Raw genomic sequence first — 23,259 nt, 5'->3', positions numbered from 1 at the left:
AAACCCATTATCGGCGAGCCGAGTAAACGCTCGGAGACTGATAACCAGACTGACGTGTTATGGACGACGAATCACCAAATTCATTTCAATAAGAGGGTCAAGAGATTTCAACGAAAAACACAACCAGCGATAACAAAATTTGACATAGCATATGCAAAGCCCGGTATCTCAAACGCCAGATCATGCAAATGCCCACGGTCCTACAATCAAACAATTCAAATATCTCACGCTTTACTCTCTCCAGAAATGCCCTCCTCAAAAACAGCAGCAATATCCAACACCCTCCCATCATACCCACTTCCTCCCAAAAACGTCACCCCAAACGGCAGCTTCTCCCCTGTCCACCCCGCATTCACGCTCACACCACACAAATCAACCACATTCCCCGCATGCGTAAACGTGCCCATCTTCGCATTCAAACTCAACGGCTCCGCCTCCATCTCCGCAATCGTCGGATGACACGGCGTGCTCGGCACGAGCAGCACGTCGATCCCGCCTTCGAGCGTGTCGAATGTGCGTTGGGCCGCCATGGTGTATTGTCTTTGCAGGTCTTGGTCGTGGAAGACTTGCCAGGGTTTGAGGTCTGTGGTGAGGGCGGATGCGAAGAGGGATTGTGTTGTTGGGTGCAGCGAGGTGAGGTGTGTGGTTAGGAAGGAGTGGCCGATGCTGGAGAGGCGTTCGTGGACTAGGGAGGCGTTGTAGAGGAGGCCGGAGGCCTGGGCGAAGGGCGTGTAGTCTATTTCGACGAGGCGGCCGCCGAGGGAACGCAGTTTTTCTACGGTGCCGGCGAAGAGGGTTGCGTATTCCTCTGTACACGCTGAGAGTTCTGACGGCGGCGGGATGGCGAATGTGAACCCCCCATTTCTAGCACCGCGATAATCACTTTTCCACAAATTCAACGACAGCGGCGGTTTAGCATACGGATCCAACGCGTCGTGCACGTCGAGGATATACCACACGCTCCTCGCTTCCGCCAGCGTCGGCGCCATAATTGACAGCGTATCGAGGGATTTACACGCCGGCACGACGCCACGCGCGGAAATCGTGCCTTTGGTCGGTTTGAATCCCACGATACCGTTTAGTGCCGCAGGAACACGACCGCTGCCCGCGGTGTCGGTGCCGAGGGTGAAGGAGACGAGGCCGGCTGCCACTGCTACGGCCGAGCCAGACGAGGAGCCACCGGAGATGTGGGATGTGCTGTAGACGCTGTGGGGAGTACCGTAGGGGGAGCGGCAGCCTGAGAGGCCGGTGGCGAGCTGGTCCATGTTGAGTTTGCCGATGTAGAGGGCGCCGGCGTCGAGGAGGTGTTGGACTGCTGGGGCGGTAGAGGTGGGTGTGTAAGCGAATTGAGGGCAGGTTGCTGTTGTGGGGATGCCGGAGACGTCGATGTTGTCTTTTAGTGCGAAGGGAATGCCATAGAGTGGTGGGAGTGGTTTGCCGGCGTATTTTGCGGAGAGGGCTTTTGCTGCTAAGAGAACTTGCTCTTTTGGTTGGATTGAGATCCAGACTGCTGGGTCGATTGCTTTGTATTTTTCGATGCGTTCGAATACTGAGGTTACGGTTGTCTCGGGGTCAAATAGACCACTTTTGTAACCTTTTTGAAGTTCGGAAATTGAAGGCAATATATCCTCTGTTGCAGGTGGTGTAGTTGGTGGTGTAAGCGTGTTAGCTTTTGATGCCGCCGCAAGAAAATCCGTACTATCGCCAATATACCCGAATAATCCATCTTGACCACAGATGATATCCATAGAAGTAGTAACCATCTGCTGATCAAACCCACCCGTACAATCAGACAGAATACAGCACTCAAACCCCCGATCATTACACTCCCTCAACGTCGTAGTAACACAACACCTTCAAAAGTCAGCAAACGAACTCAACCCCCCAATCTCAAAAAACTTACTCCGTCGTAACCCCCGCAAACAAAATATGCGTAATCCCCCTCGCAAGCAACACCCGATGCAACCCCGTCCCCCAAAAACTCCCCTTGCCTGGTTTATCAATCACCGGCTCCCCAGGTAACTGTCTTAGCTCGTCAATAATCTCATGCCCGTACTCCCCGCGCACCAATAACCGGCCCATGGGTCCCTGATCCCCAATCCCCATGCTATGATGCCCATTCGGCGCGTTCACCTGCCGCACTTTCTTGGACTGCGGGAGGTCTGACAGGTCCGGGCGATGGCCTTCGCGGGTATGTATCACTTGCATCCCGAGAGACCGCGAGACCTCAAGGACGCGCTGTAGTGTAGGCACGATTTTGCGCACCGCTGAGAAGATCTCGGGGTTGCCGCATTGGATGGAGCCGAAGCCTGAGGGGTCGACAAAGTCGCGTTGCATGTCGATGAGGAGGAGGGCGGTGGTTGAGGGGGGGAAGGTGTAGGTGTAGGGGCGGGCGGTGGGGAGGGATAGTGAGGAGGCCATTTTTGTTGGTGGAAGGTTGGGAATGAGAGGATTTGAGATCGTAAGAGTGTTTTGAAGTGTGCAATTGCTGGTATATGAGCTGCGTTGACTGACTTTCTCCTGTCGTGGTAGGATGGATCTTCAACTACAACCAAAATATATAAAGCTTGATATGAAACGATCGCAAGTCACCACCTTTCAAACACAGAAAAAAACGATTATAAATAGGAAAAGACGCGATGATAGACGAGAAATCCCAAATATACTCACCCCAAAGGCCCGTCGCCAGCCAGACGGGCCGACATCAACAAAGCTATCACCACCGTCGGCGGAGGGGTTGTGAGGGCGTAGGCCGCCGGCAGTGGGGTGCTGGATTAAGCGAGATAGGCATGATAAGGGGGAGTGGGATATAAGAGGTTGGGTTTGAGATTTGCTTTTTGTGCACTTTTGAGGGCAGGGGCGCAAGTCTGAGAGGTGTGATGGCTGGTTTCCCTTTGCTTGGAATTCTTCTGGTTTGTATATGAAGTGCTCTCATTTCGATCCATACATTATTGTTTTGAAGTTCTTGGGTACAGTGGAGACGGGAGTGGTCTGCTCGCTTATTTTATAATGTGGGGGACATTTGAGAACATTGAACATTTGAGCACGTTGTAAATTTGAGGGGCAGTCAACCCTCTTCTTGATTTTTTAATACACATCTTCTCACAGATGTATTAACTGTTCTTATATCGAGACAAATCCTCTTCATGTTTGATCTACATTGTCCACTGCTTTGCATCAATTCTTTATGAGTGTGTAACTTCATGATCTTCGGGCCTAAAACGGCGTTTGAAGGTCGATCCTGACATGTTTTCTGTGAAGGAAGACCTTCTCAAGTTCTGGAATGAGTGTCAAAAGGTCAATACCCAGTCTCTGAATTGGGAAATTCCCGAAACCCCCTCAGAGAATGAACGTTTAGAGCTTACCGATCACGTTGACGGCCCTTTGACCTTGTGTCACTCGCTCATCCAATTGGAAATTATTTCCAGCCACAGAGTCGTTTTCTGGCTCTTTCCGACCTCTCATACCGCTGGCTTGGAACGCCCATGCAGTTTCCCTCACATGAACGACCCGTGGTTGGACGGTCATAACTTTCTCTCTAGACTTGGACCTCTTGATCTGGGGAAGAGGGTCCAGAGTGCCGATGGCATCTGGGATAAGTGCGTCGCCTACGGCCAGCGGCGGCGAATGACCCTTATCACCCACCATAACACCGCGTTTCTTGGGAACGGAGCCCTAAATCTATCGCAATCGCTGATACACATCTGGAAATCAACATCACCGTCATGACAAGTGATAGCGAAAGAAATTCCAAGAGGGTTGGTGCGGAAAGTGCATATAATGAGCTCTATTCCTCAATGGAATTCCGTTCATCAGCATCGGCAAAAAAGAAGACGATATTAACAGATTGACACCAGCTTGTTACACAATCAGAATCGATATGGCTAACGTATTTCGCCATCGTGTGACTGCGATCAAGGATGGCGCAATTGAGAAGAGGAAGCTTTCTGGATGGATCATTCCAAAGGAAAAGTCCAGTTTTGGGGACGAAGATGCCTGGTAGAATCTCTACATCTTCTTTCATTTCGACCCTTCTAATCATTCTCAAGGACCAATATTGACACAGATGTCACGCCTCTCGAACGCCGAACATGGACTGCCTGGACCATGGGCGGTTATTGGTTCTCGGATGCATTGAATGCTCAAAGTTGGATGGCACCGGCAAGTATTATTGCTGTTGGGCTCACCTGGTAAACAAGTCGTCAAAAACTGCGAAATTCATATCACTGACATCTCTAGGCGGGAGTCGATCGTCTGCATCATCTTCGGTAGCTTGGTCTGCACAGTACCTCTTGTTCTCAACGGTGCTATTGGACAGCGTCTTCATGTTCCATTCCCCGTAGCACTCAAATCTGGATTTGGATGGCATTTTGCTCGATTTGCAGTTGTTGTCCGAATGATTACTGCTCTCTTCTGGCATGCTATTCAAACTTATACTGGATCTACTGCTATGACCCAATGTATCCGTGCCATCTGGCCATCTTACCTCGACATTCCGAACCATATTCCTGAATCTGTTGGTATCACCACGCAGCAGATGGTGTCCCACTTCATTTTCTGGTCTATTCAATTTCCGATTTTGTTGACTCCACCTCATAAACTGATGTGGTTCTTCATCTTCAAAGCTTGTAAGTTCTACTCTTCTTTTGTACTCGGTCATGCGACTAACATCTTCAGTCGTGGTGACTGTTACTTGTGTTGGAGTTGTTATTGCCATGACCCAAAAGGCCGGCGGCTCAGGCGATATCTGGAACCAGAAATACGAAGTGTTTGGTGCCAAACGCTCATGGCTCATTCTGTCAAGCTTGTCATCCATCACTGGAGGATGGGCTACTATGGCTACAAATATCCCTGATTTCACCGTAAGTCTAATCTCAGCAAGACACCTTACTGATCATTGCTGACCATGACTCCGCTAGCGATACATTGGTGACAAACACAAGAACGCAATCTACTACCAAGTCGCATTTCTTCCACTGATCCAACTTGTTCTCGGACTCTTCGGTATCATTTCCTGCTCAGCGGCAAAAGTCGTGTATGGAGAATATATCTGGGATCCCCTCACCCTAGCCTCTCACTGGGACGGACCAGGTGGTAGAGCAGGTGCCTTCTTTGTCGGCTTTTCCTGGGTCGTTGCTCAAATCGGTACCAATCTTTCAGCCAACGTCATCTCTTTCGCCAACGATCTCACCTCCTTATTTCCTAAATACTGCAACATTCGTCGTGGAGTTATCGTCGGAACGATCATTGCATCTTGGATCATGGTGCCATGGAAGATCATTCACTCCGCTGCCTCTCTCCTGAGCTTTATGAGCGGTCTCGGAATTTTCCTCGCTCCTATTGCAGCTATCTTGGCGTCCGACTTCTGGGTTGTCAAGAAACAACATGTTGATGTACCAGCATTGTACCGACGACATGGACGTTATCGCTACAACGCTGCTGGTACTAATTGGCGCGCTGTTGTTGCGTTTCTTATCTCGATCGTTCCAAATCTCCCCGGTATGGCAGCTCAAGTCAACAGTGACCTCAAAGTTGGTGGTGCGCAATACATCTACAATATGTTCTACCTTTATGGGTTCACTAGCGCTTTCGTAGTCTATGCTGCGCTCAGTCACTTCTTCCCTGCGACCGAAACTCTTATTCCAGAGACCATCACCGAGGAGATCGAGATCATTGGCGGTGTTGAATACAGAAATGATGGATTGAGTACTCCTGTCGAGGCAGGTGGCTCTACTGGTAGCCATGATGGAGACGAGAAAGCCGTCATGACCAGCGCTGATTACAAAGTTTAAATTTGATCACTGATTTTAATTGGAACCACAGGGTTGCCAGAGGAGCAAGGTGTTTTTGGAGAACTATGGTCGATACCTTTCTGTTATTATTTGCGAATTGGACCAAGGATGTGGTTAGGTTACTGCTTATTTTCTGTTGATCTCAATATAATATACGCTCTTTTACGAAGATTCTTCTTTTGTTCCATCTCCCACTCAAAACTCAGCCTCTTCCTCCATTTCTCTTGCGAGATTTGTTCTTCTTTTCCATTATTTTCGGCTTCTAAGCGAGATGAAAAAGTATCGAGGTGTATTTCTCAATGCACTCGGGTGTGATTCCAAACCTGTTTATTCTGCGACGAACAACGAGCTGGCAAGGTCCTCATTGTCTTTTTCTCGGCTGTGGATGGCAATTCACAGGAACTCGTAGCAACACTTGTCTGCAGCGAGAAGCTGTTGAGCAAACAGACCCTCTGAATATGTCCGTCCTCGTACATTTCTCGCTTAGAGTCCTACCGAACGAGCAGTTTCCCCTATTTGCATCACTGCCACTTCAGTCCGTGCAATTGTTCGAAGAGCACCCCGCAATCTCATGTGAACATCTCAGTGGTCTCATGCGAAAATCGTAAAGACATCTCGCTTACCAACAAAGCTTCTGGATGCATCTTCCAAAATCTCATTACGCCGAACAGTTCTGCAATAGGAAACTGTCGAAAAAGCAAGCCGTCGTATGTAGAAATTAGCGTAAATACACAATAAATATTCCCGCGCTAATTGCCTGAGCCGAGACGAGCAATCTAACGGATCTCCCGGCCGAAATCATAGAGTAACCTTTTCTCCTTATCCGTCGCCATGATCCTTGACCGGGCTCCGAGCGCTCCCCACAGTCTAAACATCTTTATTCCCGGTTGCCCGCAGACTTGGACTTGGGTCGTGATACTTGATCTCGCAAGAGCTCATGCTTGAGGTTGTGTTCAACCTTGAGGGTTGTTGGAATCGTCTAGGAGGGCTTTATAACATTGTTGGGCGTTAGTTTCAAATACACCGCTGTTCAGCAACTGGCTTTTTATCGCTCTAAATACTGCTGCCTAATTAACCCCATTATTGATACTGGTCGAATACAAATACCTTGCGTTGGATCGAGACAACCCCACATCGTTTCTTGTGATCTCACCAATAATGGCGCTCTGAGATCGCGAGTGTCTCTTCATCGTCACTTTTCTCGGTTAGCGCAGTGATCACACAGGATACGCTCCCTGCAATACTTCGGCACCTGTTTAATAGGATCTACAGTCGCTAGGTTCTTGTAACATTAAGCGCGAATCAGATTGGGGTTTCTAGAGACAACAGTCCACTTGCATCCACATATTGTATAGGGAATGAATGGAAAAGTGGAAGGTCGAACCATTTGGAGTGGCTGTGATTTGAGATAAATAGTGAAATGATAGCGTGGCATGGAGTCTGGCATTGCGGTGTAGCCAAAGTGGTGTTTGATGCACACCAAGAATGCTCTGAAGATTAATAGACGGACTAATTATGCCATTTCAGCGTAGTTGCTTTGTGAAACCATTTTGTTTCTCCTGAGATTTAGCGTCAGGATCTCAAAGTGCGTGTAAGCGAGCTCCGAGGTGTGATTTCGAATTTCTTTACTTTCGCTGAGAAGTTTGAAGGACTAATTAGATGTGTGTTAGTACTGAGTACACTTTTATATTGAATGACAATGACGAATAGCCTCTACCTCTATCCGGACGTGTATTCTTCAGTCACATGCTTAATTTCGAAAGAGCAGGATTACCCCTCGAACCCTAGCCTAGTCCCGTCGGTGCACCTCAACGTATCGGGCAACTCGTCCAGATCAAGTCCCAGAAATTATGCCCCACACTTCGGTACAAGAAACCCCCACCGCCAGGCGCCATGACTTCCAAGGGACGTGACGACCAAACTGTCCAGCAAACAGCTGTTGAGACTCCATCCTTTGAAGAAAGGAAGTAATCCTCTACAACACCTCACGGAGTTGTCGTCCACAGTTGCCAAGACCTTCATGCTCTCAATGTCGACTGGCAGAGGCCACTACTTCAATGATAGAGGATTCCAAACCCATTGTTGGCCTTCGGCGCACACATAGAAAATCTCGGACGGGGTGTAAAACTTGTAGAGAAAGACACATTCGATGTGACGAGGAGACACCGGTCTGGTAAGCGATGTCTAGTTGGATTAAGGGTATGGAGAAGCTAATGTGGATAGTCGCAATTGTGAGAAGAGCGGGCGACGATGTCTTTATGGTGAGTCTTGCAGAAGCATCGTGAAATGGCAGACGTTGATCATCAAAAGTTACCAAAACCAAGGAAGAAGCGCCCGATAATGCACCACCAGTCAGTCTTGTGTACAGTTTTCCGGAACTGCAAGCGACGAAACTACCGCCACAAGAGATATTTTTCCTCCAATATCTCACGACTTTCAGCCGGGAATTTCAGTTTCTCGACAACAAATATTCTGCTTGGATGCGCAAAATCCCGACGTAAGTTGTTAAAGCGCATCTGAGACTTCAAACATGCTAATTTCGTTATCAGACTTGTTGGCGAGCATAGATTTGTCCTGGATGCTACTTTGGGGCTGTCTGCGGCTCATCATAGTCTGGCAAAATCGGAACCAGACTCAGCTCAGCTTGCGTTGTATTATCGAGGACGTGGTTTGAAAGGACTCCAAGATGCCTTGGGCAACTTTTCAGAAAGTAATGCTGATGCTGTACTTGCTGCCTCGATTCTTTTGACTTGGTACATGTGTGACTGGTAGGTGATTTACATTTGAATCCGGACTGTTTCCACTAAACGTTTGAAAGGAAAGAATGGTCTTCCCTGACCCACGGAATCCGAGCAATACAAACGACCATGCAACCATACGCTGAGCGATCTGCATTCCTCGCTCTAATTGAAGAACAAGCCATCATCCCAGAAGAGCTTCTACCTGCACCTTCAACTACTACCGAGTCCTTACCACCGGGACCATGCGACATAGCAGCATTGGACGAGCTTCTTGAAAGACTTGAACACGTTCAAATTTATTTATCCCAGTACCCTGATGAGGCTGAGATAAAGCTCATACGTCAGATTATCGATTTTGCAAAAATGTTGAAGAGTAAGATTCCTATGACATCTACGCACGATCAATTCGAATCATCCAGGATGTTACGGGTCGCTTTAGTGCAAGTTCCTACCACCATGCTCCAACGAATCCGAAGGAATCCGAGGACGATAGTGGTTGTATGCTATTTCTATGCTACTGCACTTGCAGTTGCGCCATTATTTCCCGCAATGGGTGCCATGGTAAATAAACTTTCCTACATCTCCTTTCTGTGCTGATAATTTAGTTCTTCGGGCATCTAGCTCTGGCGCCAATCACTGGACTTGCGCGATATATGGAAGATCAAAGAAATGACCCAGTTGCAGCAAGAAAATACAATTGGGATGAAGCAGCTGGATATATGGCTTACGCTATGGAGACCGTAAAACGATTTCGGACACGGCTGGGTTGGTCGACACCCCCGTCACCTCTTTCGCCGACATCTTATACTACCCCGTCGCCGTCGACCGCTGGCTCTTATGCCTCTCCATTTCCGCATGAACATCCACCCGGTTGAACTCCGACAACCTCAGCTGTATCGACCGCTTCCACTATCGAAACCTCGCGGTTCGGCAATCTATGGAAGATACTTGTTGCTAAGAAGAATTATAGTAATTCAATTGATCGAAGTTGCAACAAATCTAACGGTGCTTGAATCGTGTACAGATGAGAGGGTCATGGCTGTTATCGACTACCAACAGCTTCTTGTGTTAAGACAATTGGCCGCACGCCTCGAAAATACTTGCACGCTGTACATGAGCTCACACAAGCATCACATGCGTTGCGCACGCTGAAGGCCGATCACCCCAGAGAGATATTCTCAGAGCCATTGTAAACGACGATGCCAAACCGAAATCTCGCGACCCCCCAAAAAATGTCAAAAAAAATAACCTCGGAAGTCCCACAACACCACAACCTCCATCAACCACGCCCACAAGACCCTACCAAAGACGAAAAAAGAAAACTTCAAAAGATCACTATGCCCGTAGGCCCCCAGTGTCTAAACAGGAGTTGCGGTAGCGACCCGCTCCCCCCATTTACTTTTCAGGGTATTTCTTTCTGTCTTTCTGTCTTGCTAGCTTTACATGTTTAACGACGGGAAAGCTACAAATCAGTCCGGCGGAACCTCGATTTGATTGGTGAAAGAAATATGCGTATTTGGGAATATAAAGGGTTGAAAGGTGAATTGGATTTGTTTGTGGGGCGGGTGTTGGCGAGGGTATTAGGACTCGTTGCCAGGTTATTCTTGGCGGTGTATGATCTTTTGAGAGTTGGACCTCTGGTTTCTGAGGGTGGACGTCTGGGGGGAAGTCTGGGGGGTCTTGTTCTTCTGGTTCAAAGGAATGGAATACATCACTCCTCAAGTCCTCAGTCAAGATTGGGCTTCGGATTTTCAACAGGCAGATCTGACAACCGGAGGGACGAAGTGATTATAAGACACAGCACAGGACATCGGCTTAACCTGATAATACCCAAGATTTGTTCAATTCCTTGCGGTTATACCACGAAACTGCTCACGGTATCCAGTCCGGCCTGGGTACACCATGATTCGGACATTGGAGCGTTGATTGGGGCTGATTAAAAACTATCAAGCATCCAAGTCAATTGGGACCACAAGACACCAAATCGACCGCCGGTTGGATCATGTCATGTCAACATGGAGGGTCGCTGAAAGACCGATCATCCAAGCCAAAATTAAAAGATTAGACGTCAGTGATGCGGGACGGGCCTCTTTGATGGAATGACAAAATATCCAAAACGATGCCCTTGTTATCATGAGTCTTTTATAGTGAGATAATAATTGACCAAAACTAAAGTTCTTGCGCGAATTCACTTTTCCATAGCCAAGGCGTGGAAAGAATTAACGAATATACAACAAATCTCAGCTGAATTCACCTTCTCGACGGAGACATCCGCGAGATGACCATTTATCTACCAGCGAGGTTATTCACACCACAACACCCTCCTATACCCTCCTCAAAAGGAAGGGCATAAAAGGCTTTCCCCTTCCCAAAGCTCGTGTCAAATAACAAGTATTTACCACTCCTTTACAAATACAAGTCAAACCACCACAACCATCTCACCACACCACCAGCCAAACACCCTCAAAATGCATCTCCACCTCCTCACCCTCCTCTTCACCACCACCACCCTCGCCCACACCACCCTCTCCCGCCCCTGTCCCACCTACGGCGGCGACCCAGCCCTCTGCAGCAACGGCATCTCCATCCTCCCCATCATCGCCCACGAAACACTTGGTAAACCATGTCCAACGTACGGAGGCAACCCGGCGCTATGTAAAGATGGGACGTCGATTTCTGAAGAGCCGTGTCCGTCGGTGCATGCGAGGAGTTCGGAGGCTATGCCGCCGGCGCGAACCACGCCGGCGCTTTCGTCGGGCACGAATCCGAAGATGACGATTCAGACTAGCTGGGCGACTGTTGAGCGGACCGTGTCTCGTCCTTGTGTGCCGTGTGCTACAGAGAGCGCGGGGACATGTACGGAAAGCCAGTCGGCTTCGAGTTCATCTGGGACGCCGCCAAAACCATCATCAGGAACGGCAACTACTGCAAAATCTTCATCTGCTCAAGGTTCAGCGACGGCAACTTCGCCAAAGACATCATCAGGTTCAGCGACGACTTCAGTCGCAGCGACATTGACGAAAAATCCTAATACAACAGTAACGTCCATGACGGTCATCACACCTGCCCCATCAGCTTCCCCAGCTTCGAGCAGGACCACCAGTGCCGCAGCATCCTCGACTGCCGTGCAAGCGAACGTCGCTGCCCAACCAGCCGTTGGCCGAATAGGTTTCTTGATCGGAGGTTTAGTGGGAGTTTGGGCTATTCTTTAATCGGAGGACATGATATGGTAAAGGAAATACGTTTAGATGGGTCTCTAATCTATGAATGGCTACGAGAACATGAGCGAAATAATAGGGGAAGCAGGATTTTCCAAAGCAGACTTGCAGCGGGGTTATGTAGTTATCTGACTCATTGAAAATTACGTTGTTTTCTTCCCCCTTGCGTTCGTTGGTTCAGTGATGTGTTGTGGTCGCGGTAAGGTATCGGTAGTATAGCGGTAGAGGAATGAGTTCAGATGGATTATGTGATGGACTCTTGTCGTTCGAGGTGACGGTGTTGGGGGGTGATAAGTCTAAATTAGGACGAGAAAACCAGACGTGCAGCGGGCTTCTGTATTTTATCTCTCTGATCGATGATATGTGCGCTTCTTTCCTTGGGTTATGCGTGTGTTTATGTCTGAGCTATTAAGGTGAGTGCTATGGCTACGGTGGGAGAGAGTGAGACGCAGCGACAGCCTATGTAGTGCGAATTTGAAAAAAAAAAAAAACGTTAGGTTTAGACTTATAACCTATCATCCTCCCTGCTCCAGGGGTTGAAAGGGAGAAGGAAATATGAAATGTCCAACGCGATTACTCCACCCCAAAATCCCAGTTACGCTTCTGCTCTATTTCCATACAGCAAATATCCACTCCTATCATTACGCTATGCTTATGTTTTTGAAGTGTTGAAGTATCATCACAGCCGCGAAATATATACCAGGGTGATAATCACATCTTGATATCACTTCACGCTCTATTTCACAACCCATCCCATCTCCACATTACATACAACCATAAACCCAAAAATACAGCAGCCTCCTCAATCCATTTCCCCGATCAACAAACACACACTCCTCCCTCAACCTACGCGTATGCTTTCGAAGTCAAGTAACCCTCCAATCCCATCCCACCAGCCAGACTAACCGAGACAGAAATCTCGTTGTGAGGTTCGGTGCGGATACTCCCGAGATGGAGGAGAAACAAGCTCAGCTATTAAGGTAATCAAGTAAATGACCTAGACAGCGGGAAGGGCAAGGGAGTTCCCGCCCCAAGTGAATCAAGTCGAGCATACACACATACCAATATATGAGCGGATCCGACATCTTGCTCACCCCAAGAATCACATCTAATTTCACACAAAGTCAAAATTTATAACAACAAACGAAACATCTCATTTACGCCCCTCACAGTTATTTACACCCCCGACCTCATCCACTCCACCTCTAGACCCCTCCACCCCTCCATCCCTCCACTCATCCAAAACCATCTCATCTAACCAACGCACCCCTCAAAACCCCCTAAAATACATCCTCTCAATCTTTTACAGTCCGAAAAACTCCTCTCATGGTATAATCTCACTAAAAAGACTCAAAACGCCATCCCAATGCGAATCCAACCCCATGTCCCATATTAAAACATTAAGAGCCAGCCTCGAACGTTTTCCAATCCCATCCCATCCCATCCCGCTGTACAATGATTTGTTAAGAAATTGGGAAATCCATATGCTAGACTGATTTGATCTCTAAAACTGATTCTGATCTCGTGGTTGACTTGAATTCGCCCATTGTTCTGATGGGTTTTGAACTTGTCTTCTATCCTGTCGCCTCTGTTCGATATACAAATCCGCCGCTGTAGGTGGAGGATATGGTTGCTGAACGTAATGTCCCTCGTATGGGCTCGTCTCACTCACCGCCATTCCTATACTTTCTTGCGAGTAAGGCTGATAGTGCATGGCTGGCGAAGCAAGATTCTGTCCCTGCGTCCTTTCTGGGCTTGCATCATTTCTCACTTTCTCATAACCACCCGGCCCGATGTCATGCCCGTCAATATCGTATCTCTCTTTCGCAGGCACGTATCCGGTGCTAGCATTCAATGGGTTTGGCTGAGCATGAGCAATCAATCCAGCGCCTTCCTCGCCGGGTGTTCGTCCAGGTTCTGTAGCGAGTGGCATACCAAATCTGCTCCGGCGGAATTCGTCGGCGATAGGTAGATTTACACTTTGCTTATATCCCGTGGTGTTAGGTGATTGCAAGACCATGTCGTTATCATCTGCTATGTTGCGCATATATGAAGTGTCGGTCTCTCGATTTTTTCGACCAACAAACAACCATCTCATAGATCTTGCAAATGCCTTTACCAAATCCCAAGGATTCATAGCATCGACGAAAGCTTTCCAACCCAAAAATCCTCCTTGCTTCTCTCCATGTATATTCTTAGACGGCTCGCCAGATATTGAAGATAGTCTCGGATAATCGGTTGGCGCAGCTTTGGGTCCATACGGCTGCCAGGGGAATGCAAATAGATGCAAAAACGCAAAGATAGCCATCTCGATGCAAAGAAGTAGTGATGGGATTCCCACCTTCAAATCCGGGTACGCGAGTTTTGCTGTTGGTTTTACAACGTTGAACGTTGCCGAAGTGAGAATACTAATTGTAAAGGTCTGCCAGAAAGAAAGGAAAATAACGAGCTTGATAGCCAAAACCTTGAGGAATGGGCTGTGAGGTGCCAAATCGGTTCGTAGCTGAACATAAAACTGAATCAAGCAGAACATTGCGACAGTGACCGCCGTAGCATTGATTACCATTGTCTAGATCCATTAGCCGGTATCCCTAAGGGTTCAAATCGTACTTACCCAAATATGCGAAAACAATGGCGAATTGGAAGACTCGCAGTAGCGTCCGAAATACTGTGTAACAACAGATGTGATCGTCATCGCGACTCGGATGAAGCAGTATTGGTAAACTCCCAACCAGACAATATTGAACCACGTCAGACCACTTCTCGGCGTCCTCCATGGACCTCTATCCCCACAACAGCATGATTTCATCCATGAAACAGGCCATACCCATCCTTTAGGTTGTATAGTCCGGAAATAATGTTTTTGTTCGTGGAGACTCGGCGCAATGTAGTGACATAGCAGGGCAAAGAACGAGGCGATTGCGAATGCTTCGTAGCAATCAGATATGACCTGGAAATAGATGGCGTGCCAGTAGAATCGGAAGGAGAGAAATGCAGATGTCGCATACACTGGTATCATGAAGAGAATGCGAATAATGCTGTGCTAGTCAGCGCGTGTTCTAGCATTTGGAGGGTGACACTTACTGCCTCTGCTCGTATGGCTTCGTGTAATGTGTCGCATGCATGAAGATAAGGTAGAAAGAAAGTAGCACAGCGATCAGAGAACATGATGGCGCAATTACGAGACCTAGAGAGTGGAAAGTCCAGGTCCCGACTAAAGGTATTTCCGAGTTGCCAACTGCTACCAGTTAGCTCATCCTCCAAGTGTTTCAACACAACATTGAGATACACATACTCCGTAGATCATCCAGCGTTGAATTACATGTCGCATTGTAACCCAATATTAACGTCATCCTGGCGGTTGCCGCTCATTCGAGCCGTCAATAGACCGTCGGCAGTAGCGGAGGTGTTGGCTTCCCAAATGAGTTCGTAAATGCTCGTCTTCTTCTCAAGCCTCTATAGCCCCTTTATCTCGTTGATCGATGTGATACGGTAATGGGAGTCGTCTCTAGTGGTCGTCGCAAGATCGATTATCGTCCCTGAAGAACTATCGACGAGGGGTTTGACGTCGTTCAGCTCCTCAGAATGGGTCAGTAATATGGGTGAATCAAGTCGTCGTAATCGCAGGTAATTGTTTGGGTGATTGCGTTTAATTTCGAAAGTGTCATGAATTGTTGTATGCTGAGAAGAGTTTGGAATTGTTGGAAAGGTCTGATTAATTGCTCGGAGGTTAGTTCGTACCGTACTCGTCGTTCCTCACTGCCGTGCAGGGTGCAGTATTGGCGCGTCGTGTGGCTGAGCCAGGCGAACCCGCTGGAAAAGCTCGTGTTACAACATTTATGGCTTGATAAAACGAGCACGACGAGGTTAGATTGACACGCCAACAATTCTACGAGAGATGCAAGTTTTCTGGTCGACAATACCTTTTGTAGACATCCCTTCGACATCAAGCGTCCGCCATATCAAAGTTATTCTTGTCTAGCAGGAGTAATCCGACCTCGAGGGAACAAAAGAGCCACTGCTGTGCCCGCTCTTGAGGTGATCTTGGCCGTGTTCCAGCAGAGAGCTGACGAGAATCTGGGCATTGGAACCACCAAAATGCTTGTCGTTTCTTTGACTTTGGAGACGAGTCCAGAGCGTGCTTCCTTCTCCCACCACTCAGAGTATTGTAGTTTACGTCGAGTTTTGACATAAATCTACGAGTTGCAGCGCACAACATCTGTCACGACCGGTCCTCATGCAGATCAAACCGTTCTTCGGACGCCGGGATGGACCTTTGAGGGACGGTTGAACTACCAAGGTGAGGTGAAACTGCGAAACACAGTTGGCCACCGAGCTTGGAGATCTTCGACGTGTACGCTGGCGACGCTATTCTGGATGTGGAATTTGTGACGAACGCCTGCCTCTATCTTAAAGATGACTGTGGCTCCCAATTAATTCTCCGATCGACAAAATTCAACTCGAGGGATACCCGTATCTACAAAGTTAGATCAGATGAATGGAACAGAAGTTCGGGAGACGCGGTGGTATATGTATTTCCTAGAGATATCCTGTGATGCAATCTCGTCTGCTTGAAACTCCTATGCGTACGATGACTGAGGTACGACCACACTCGCCATCTTCCGTATTCCCTTAGATGACACGAAAGATACGACTCCCAATACCGGAGCTGATCTACAAGACTACAATTGAATCAAAACTAGCATTAGCTAGTAATAGACCAAACACGGTGTGCAAATGGCAATACTACTATAATAACAGTCCAATAAAGATAGGCTTCCAATCGCTCAATCACATTACTGGTTATCCAAGAGTGTCCGAGTGGACAATTTCATAGATCGCAAGTACATATTTATAGCAACGCTAAATTCAGACAAGTTCTAATATACAGCACCACTATTATAACCTTAACATTTCCATATGAAGATTCCCGAGTCCAGCTCTTAAGACCGGTTTAAAAGCAAGGGTATTAACAACAGATTCTCTCAACTGTTCTCCGCCCACTGCTCTATCCTTTCGAGTAAATCCGTCTTTTTACCAGCAGTGGACAGTCCCTTCGACGCCAGCCAGTGCTTCAGGTCAGTGACAGTGTGCTTCGTCAAGCCGTTGTCTCTCGCCGCTTTTTTAACCTCGTCAACACTCATGTCTTCAAGAGACTGTGCCTTCACTTTGACTTTCTTTGCAGGTGGTCCAACATCATCATCATCCAACTCATGCTTCATAGTTTTCAACACCTTGGTCGACTCAGCTAGAATTTTTCCCCAGTTGTTAATGAATTCTCCAGCACGATTGTTGATCTGACGATATTTAGGAATAGTCTTGTCGTCTGGACTCTCTGGTACATCTTCTTCTAGCGCCATGGCCTGGAGAATTTTATAATGCCATTGTAATGACGGGTTCGGATATTTGCTTGGATCATATCTCGCCTTCGGTAGCTGCAATTGCTGAACGATCTTGCGCATCTCATCAATAAGCTCATCAGGAGCAACGACAGGTGCTGGGAGTTCTGGTAGAGATCGAATGTCATCCGCAAACGGGATTGGATAAAGCCATAAACCAGCAGGAATGACTTGGGTGCTACCGGGGCCTTCTTCGAAACGTTCCTGAGATGGAAGTATAGCTACAAGAAGTGGCGTGGCATTGTTTCGAGCAACGTACCAGGCGATGCCCATCTTTTTGTCTTTTAATAGCTTCTTCCAGAGCGCGGCAAAGACCCGGGTCGAGCCCACGTAATCGTCCTCACTAGGATATATGAACGTTGACTTTTTGACTGATGCCCAAAATGGAAGCATATTTTGAGGCTTGAACCCAATAATTCGTAAAATTGGCGACCCATAGCTCTTTAATTCCTTTTGCTCTTCGGGCGTGAAAAGTACTTGAGCTCCCCCAAACTTGTATGCCTTTTTGATTTCTGCTTTCTGCACGTCTTTGCCACTGTCCGCGTCTAGTCTAGACGTAGTACCTACTGCGATCTGTGGCTTTTCCCCATCGAGCCAGACATAGCAACTTCGAGCTGGGGCTTGCTTTTGTAAAAGGTTGTATCCCTTTACCGAAATTCGAAAGCCGGGTCCGATTTCAAACGGTAAGTTGGAGAAAAGAGCACGTTTTGCAACTTGCTTTGAATTGATATCTGCAATGAGGCTACTAAGGAGTGATATTCCGCTTCCAGATGATTTCAGAGTGGTTGGTCCGAGAGCAAGATCACTACCTTCAATAGGGTCGCGATATATGATGTCCTGTAAACTTTAGCACTGCTCCTGTACGAAACGAGCAGCGAAACTTACATCGTAGAATTTTGATCTATCAAAGTCATGATCCGGATGTGAGATGGGAAAGAGTTCAATCACAACACCCAAGTCATACAAGTCTTTGGCCCTTACCGTCGCCTGAGATCTTGCTTGCTTATCTGAGCTATGAGGATCATCTTTGTCTGTGATTATGAATAACCTTCGAGATCCAAAGTTTGGCGCTCTGGTGGTGAAAATCTGGTTGGCACAAAAGAGAAGATTTGACATGGATATTTGTTCATCCGTGGGCACTAACAAGCTATTTGCTTCATCCTCGTCTTCCACAATAGCTTTCAACGCTTTTACATCCTCGGCTGAAGGAACATTCAGGTCGCTCAGAAGATAGCAATGTGGGTATGGGTTATTTCCCCGTGTAGTCCCATCCTCGTCATGAAATTTTGACTGTTCGGTGCCATATAATAGAACGCCCATCATATCCTTGGGGCTAGATATGATTCTTTGTTGCATTATCTGGTACGCACACTTAATCGCGGCAACTGTCGGGCTGTCTGTTTCCGAATTCCTGGCATCGGAAGCAGGTGGAGCAGCCAACATGCTCGAACTGACATCGATCGCGAAAAGGACGGCATCTTTCTGTGCAATATAGCTCTAGAGGAAAGTTAGGTATTGAAAATTTGGCTCAAGGAACTACGCACTGCTTCATCAAGCTCTTCCTCCTCTTCTTCATCCTCGTTCTTCCAACTTTCCCTGGAGTCTGCCATGTTGAATTTGGCCCCTCAACTACAGTCAAGATTAGTGTGTAGAAGAACTCGCGTACCGTATGTTATGCAGAGAGTCTTTAAAACAGTATACCCTTTATCTATGCTGTTTGCCGGATGGAAATGCGTCCTGTCGATGAAATGCTTCGCAAACGGTCTTGTCAATAATAGGCAGACGCGACTTTGCTCCACTCCCGTCGCGACGTCAGCTGACATTTTGACTGGAATGATTACAGCCAATGGAAGTCCACTTACGAAACGTCTGCCCCTCTTCGGCAATTACCTCTTTAGACTCCGAGCACCACTGCAAGCTTATTCGACCCTGGTAGATATTATTGGTGCCACCTTGAGGATCCAGTCCAGAAGCTCACAAGCATCATCGCTTTCTTTCCACAGCCTCGGCCATGATTTTATAATAGTAGCTGGCTTCTCCTCATTTCAATTCAGCAGCCAAAAGATGCTTCCAATTATGTCTCTCCGAACGCCCATAATCCAGCTCACGAAAAGAGCTTCAAAATCCACAATCTCAAAGCTTACAACACCAGCAAGCTCACTATGGCAGCGCAATGCGAACGATCAATCGAGGTCATTTGCTACGCCAGCTCCACCCGTCACACAAAATGCCACGAGTTCAAAGGGACCTACCGCTATGGTGTTTATGAACATGGGTGGACCTTCAACGACTGACGAAGTGGGAGATTTCTTGAGCAGACTGTTTGTAAGTTGCCACGAAAATTATTTAATGGGTAACAAAGTTGACAGTCTCTAGGCAGATGCGGATCTTATTCCTCTCGGAAGATTTCAAAATTATCTTGGCCCTCTGATTTCGAAACGTCGAACCCCCAAGATTCAAAAACAATATGCAGCGATTGGTGGCGGATCACCTATTCGAAAATGGTCAGAGTATCAAGCCGAAGAGATGTGTAAAATACTAGACAAAACTTCCCCGGAAACTGCTCCTCACAAGCCATATGTTGCATTTCGTTATGCAAACCCTCTTACAGAAGAAATGTACAGTCAATTATTGGAGGATGGTTTTGGTAACGGAAAAGGTGGAAGAGCTGTAGCATTCACACAATATCCACAATACAGTTGCTCCACCACAGGGAGCAGTCTGAACGAACTATGGAAATGGCGTCAAAAGCTAGAAGGAAAAAGTGCTGGACCAACCACAGCAAATGATGGATCAATTACTTGGAGCGTGATCGATAGATGGCCGTCTCATCCTGGACTCGTGGACGCAATCGCACTCAACATTGAAGCCAAACTCCAAGAATATCCTGAGGATGTACGAGATGATGTTGTACTACTATTCTCGGCTCACAGTCTTCCAATGGATGTTGTGAACAGAGGTATGTGGTTCTTAAATTTGTTTTGGCACGGTACTAATATGAACAGGTGACCCTTACCCAGCTGAGGTTGCAGCCACAGTGGCGGCCGTCATGCAAAGATTAGGACATACCCATCCATACAGATTGGTATGGCAATCACAGGTTGGACCAAAAGCTTGGCTTGGAGCTCAAACCAGTGATACTGTAAGCAATTACATCGCCAAAGGACAAAAGAATATGATTTTGATACCTGTCGCTTTTACCTCTGATCACATCGAGACTTTGTACGAGTTGGACGAAGAGGTCATCGGGGAGTCTGGCCATAAGGATACTATCAAGCGTGCTGAGAGTTTGAATGGGTCACCTGTGTTCATCAAGGCGTTGGCTGATATCGCTAAAACTCACCTTGATAGTGGTATCATTTGCAGCAAGCAGATGGGTTTGAGATGTCCGGGATGTACCAATGAGCGATGCGCTGCAAGCAAAAAGTTCTTTGCTGGGCAAGGTCTGGGTGAAACTTTTGCTGTTTGATTGTACTGTTTCAAGCATTTCTGCAGGATGTACTTATGTGGTTATAGATGTTGTACATACAAAATTCAAGCGCTCGATCAAAACTATGCTGACACTATTTTCTAATCCCTGCGATGTGCTTCGAATACTCAGTTACGGCTGTTAACTTGGCACGTCCAGAGATGGTCGTTGCGATTCAATATTGTACTGCTGTTTGCTGATCCATTTAGATACTACGGATGAGACAACTCCGCTTGGAAATCGGAAGTTGTTCAATAAGACAGTAAGCCAGCAAGCAAAATATCCCATTCTCAAGATTCTAACAATTATATCCACAGTCTACAATTAAAATATACATCTCTATCCCTCACCACATCACTCACAAGCCCAGCTTGCACCCGAGTCCCCACACACCTAACAATCCATCTACGGAATAACCGACCTAACCCACGAATTAGCATTCATCCCTTCTCTCCCCTTCCACGTTCTCCCATGAAATTCAACTCACCACACAATAGGCACCTCCACCAAATCAAATTCCCCGCCCTGCAAAATATTGAATAGCCCACTCGTCGCAGCTAGATCCGTATCCGCGCACTCAGCGCATTCACCGGCGATACCGACGATGACGACCCGTTCGCCGTTGCCGATTGAGACTTTGGAGCCGCATGGGAGGTTTGCTGAGGCGGGGAGGGAGACCAGGAGTTCGGAGCCCTGAGACGGAGGTTAGTGAGGAGATGAGAGGATGAGGGGATGAGGGGAGGGGGAAAGGAAGAGAGGGTATAGGGAGGGATGGTGGAGAGGTACATCAACGACTTGGCCACATTCCAGCGGCCCATCTGAGGGGCCGAAGAAACCTAGGGTTATGGCGTTGCCGATTATGTTTGATTGAGCCGCGATGGTGGTTATGAAGGGGGTGAGGACGGCGAGGATGGTGATTGGGGAGTGCATTTTGAAGGTTTGGTTGGGGTTGGGATTGGGATTGGGAAGGTGGTGAGGTGTTGGTGGAGTGAGTTAAGTTGGTGAGTTTATTGGTGAGTTCGTTTGGATTGTAGTGTATTAGTGGAGTGGGGATATGTATGTTATATAGAACTCTTCAAATATCGATACATGTAGAATACTCTTCCGTACATCTCACCTACATAACAAGAAACTCGGCTTCTCTACCATCAACTCCCCCTCGGCTTTTCGCACACATCGTTCACGTAAAAACTTACTTTCTCCCAGCAAACCTTGGTGGAGAGGATTTTATTGTGCCATGAACTGAATGTGCTCTCGACGGAAATATCCCATCTCCGTGTCTTGCGGCATTTCGGTACTCGAAAACCTTGTTTGGAGGTTTGATCCTGAAGGGGCTGAGTCACGTGATGGGTGTTAGGATTTAACCGTGAGGTTTCGAGGACAGCGATTGGGCAGGCCGTCTAATGAAGCTTGGATTGGAGGAGTGTTTGGGTTTGCCACAGGAGAGCATAGGAGTTGGATAGATGGATGAATGTGAAGGTTAAGAGGAGACGTAGAAGAGAAGGAGATTGGAGATTTTTGGAGGAATGTTTGGAGGTCGAATCGCACTAGGGGAATGAGTTGGGATGTTGAGAATGGGAGATGTGTGAGTTGAAGAGAAAAGTTCAAGAACCTCTGTTATAAGGTTGATGAATGTTGTGTTTAGATTTATAAATCCTGCAAAACTAGCTTTGTTGTTAGATGTCTCTTGCAGTGATTTACAACCTGGAGAGTGCTAAGTCGAGCGCTCACTGCAATTGTTATAGAATTCTGATGATTGATAGGGAGACTTTGAGGAGATTTCAAAAGCCACCTCCTTTAATTTCTTTGGATATGAGTTCGATTCATTAACATTGATCTTGCGATAGTAGTATCATTCCAATCACCCGGTTGAGTTGAGTGGTGACAGCGATAACCGAGACATTTCGGCTGCTTCCGACTGCTAATCCACGGACCGTGTTTGCTGGCAGCTTGAAGTCTAAACGCACGTTCATGCAGCTGGTTGGTGGAGTTGAAATACTTGGTGTCGTCATCATTCTGGCTTATTGGAATCGCAGACAACAACGTGTTTCTACTTCGACTCTCGAAGAATTGGGGAATTATAAAATGGTACCTGTAATGCTCGCGTCATACAACAGATAGAATTCGTCTTATCTCTCTCACAAATGATAGCAACAAGTAACATGAGAGTTGTCTGCACGATACCTGCTTCATTCCGTAGGGACGGCGCAGACATCAGGGCCGGTCTTTCGAAACTCCCTTGTTCCGCGATCTCCTGGGGGTTTTTGAGCTAGGATCTCGACTTGTATTATCAAGCATTTTGACGCGCAACAACGATAGATGGGGAAACATATCTTGACCACACCCTCCGACCTTTGTGATATATTTCTGTATCTTGAGCTCCCTGTCAGCCATCCCTCCATCATCCATCCCAAGTCCCAAGATACATAGTCGCGTGGGAACAAGCTCGCTGCAATCGCCCGCCAGTCCTCGGTCAGATGCACCCCTGCGCACTAACGATCCAGATCTCGGTCACCAATATCCTGTTGTGGATGCTGTGAATGATAACACCCACCTTGGATCGTGGATGTCCGCAGCTCTTGTGCAATAATCCGGAATCGTCAAATTTGCTTTTGATGTTCGGGAGGTAGTTTGAATCTC

General features: G+C 47.4%; 9 protein-coding genes across 9 annotated transcripts; 4 read left to right on the top strand and 5 right to left on the bottom strand.

Moving 5' to 3' along the window:
• Positions 1-224: 224 nt before the first annotated feature.
• Positions 225-2,421, bottom strand: GLAREA_10858 (Amidase signature (AS) enzyme; the record flags this gene model as incomplete). The annotated part of the gene is made up of 2 exons (XM_008079958.1): positions 225-1,854; positions 1,904-2,421. 2 exons carry the CDS (start codon positions 2,419-2,421, stop codon positions 225-227), a joined length of 2,148 nt encoding a protein of 715 aa, XP_008078149.1.
• Positions 2,422-3,354: 933 nt separating this feature from the next.
• GLAREA_10857 (uncharacterized protein) lies at positions 3,355-3,648 on the bottom strand (the record flags this gene model as incomplete). The annotated part of the gene is made up of 1 exon (XM_008079957.1): positions 3,355-3,648. The coding sequence occupies one exon, from the start codon at positions 3,646-3,648 to the stop codon at positions 3,355-3,357; it is 294 nt and encodes a 97-aa protein (XP_008078148.1).
• Positions 3,649-3,880: 232 nt separating this feature from the next.
• Positions 3,881-5,792, top strand: GLAREA_10856 (allantoin permease; the record flags this gene model as incomplete). The annotated part of the gene is made up of 5 exons (XM_008079956.1): positions 3,881-3,999; positions 4,050-4,190; positions 4,240-4,628; positions 4,678-4,862; positions 4,920-5,792. 5 exons carry the CDS (start codon positions 3,881-3,883, stop codon positions 5,790-5,792), a joined length of 1,707 nt encoding a protein of 568 aa, XP_008078147.1.
• Positions 5,793-7,972: 2,180 nt separating this feature from the next.
• On the top strand, positions 7,973-9,408 carry GLAREA_10855 (uncharacterized protein; the record flags this gene model as incomplete). The annotated part of the gene is made up of 5 exons (XM_008079955.1): positions 7,973-8,053; positions 8,117-8,289; positions 8,342-8,560; positions 8,611-9,094; positions 9,139-9,408. The coding sequence occupies 5 exons, from the start codon at positions 7,973-7,975 to the stop codon at positions 9,406-9,408; spliced, it is 1,227 nt and encodes a 408-aa protein (XP_008078146.1).
• A 1,593-nt stretch (positions 9,409-11,001) lies between these two features.
• On the top strand, positions 11,002-11,745 carry GLAREA_10854 (uncharacterized protein; the record flags this gene model as incomplete). Its single annotated transcript, XM_008079954.1, has 1 exon — positions 11,002-11,745. The coding sequence occupies one exon, from the start codon at positions 11,002-11,004 to the stop codon at positions 11,743-11,745; it is 744 nt and encodes a 247-aa protein (XP_008078145.1).
• Positions 11,746-13,255: 1,510 nt separating this feature from the next.
• Positions 13,256-15,104, bottom strand: GLAREA_10853 (uncharacterized protein; the record flags this gene model as incomplete). Its single annotated transcript, XM_008079953.1, has 4 exons — positions 13,256-14,320; positions 14,366-14,789; positions 14,836-14,989; positions 15,047-15,104. The coding sequence occupies 4 exons, from the start codon at positions 15,102-15,104 to the stop codon at positions 13,256-13,258; spliced, it is 1,701 nt and encodes a 566-aa protein (XP_008078144.1).
• A 1,632-nt stretch (positions 15,105-16,736) lies between these two features.
• On the bottom strand, positions 16,737-18,760 carry GLAREA_10852 (SPOC; the record flags this gene model as incomplete). Its single annotated transcript, XM_008079952.1, has 3 exons — positions 16,737-17,987; positions 18,036-18,647; positions 18,695-18,760. The coding sequence occupies 3 exons, from the start codon at positions 18,758-18,760 to the stop codon at positions 16,737-16,739; spliced, it is 1,929 nt and encodes a 642-aa protein (XP_008078143.1).
• Positions 18,761-19,226: 466 nt separating this feature from the next.
• GLAREA_10851 (Chelatase) lies at positions 19,227-20,619 on the top strand (the record flags this gene model as incomplete). Its single annotated transcript, XM_008079951.1, has 3 exons — positions 19,227-19,475; positions 19,527-20,109; positions 20,156-20,619. The coding sequence occupies 3 exons, from the start codon at positions 19,227-19,229 to the stop codon at positions 20,617-20,619; spliced, it is 1,296 nt and encodes a 431-aa protein (XP_008078142.1).
• A 405-nt stretch (positions 20,620-21,024) lies between these two features.
• On the bottom strand, positions 21,025-21,549 carry GLAREA_10850 (uncharacterized protein; the record flags this gene model as incomplete). The annotated part of the gene is made up of 3 exons (XM_008079950.1): positions 21,025-21,040; positions 21,107-21,312; positions 21,406-21,549. The coding sequence occupies 3 exons, from the start codon at positions 21,547-21,549 to the stop codon at positions 21,025-21,027; spliced, it is 366 nt and encodes a 121-aa protein (XP_008078141.1).
• Positions 21,550-23,259: the final 1,710 nt, after the last annotated feature.

Source organism: Glarea lozoyensis (genome assembly GCF_000409485.1).
Source record: "Glarea lozoyensis ATCC 20868 chromosome Unknown GLAREA12, whole genome shotgun sequence".
NCBI classification, from domain to species: domain Eukaryota; kingdom Fungi; phylum Ascomycota; class Leotiomycetes; order Helotiales; family Helotiaceae; genus Glarea; species Glarea lozoyensis.
This window is presented reverse-complemented; position numbering and strand designations above follow the sequence as displayed.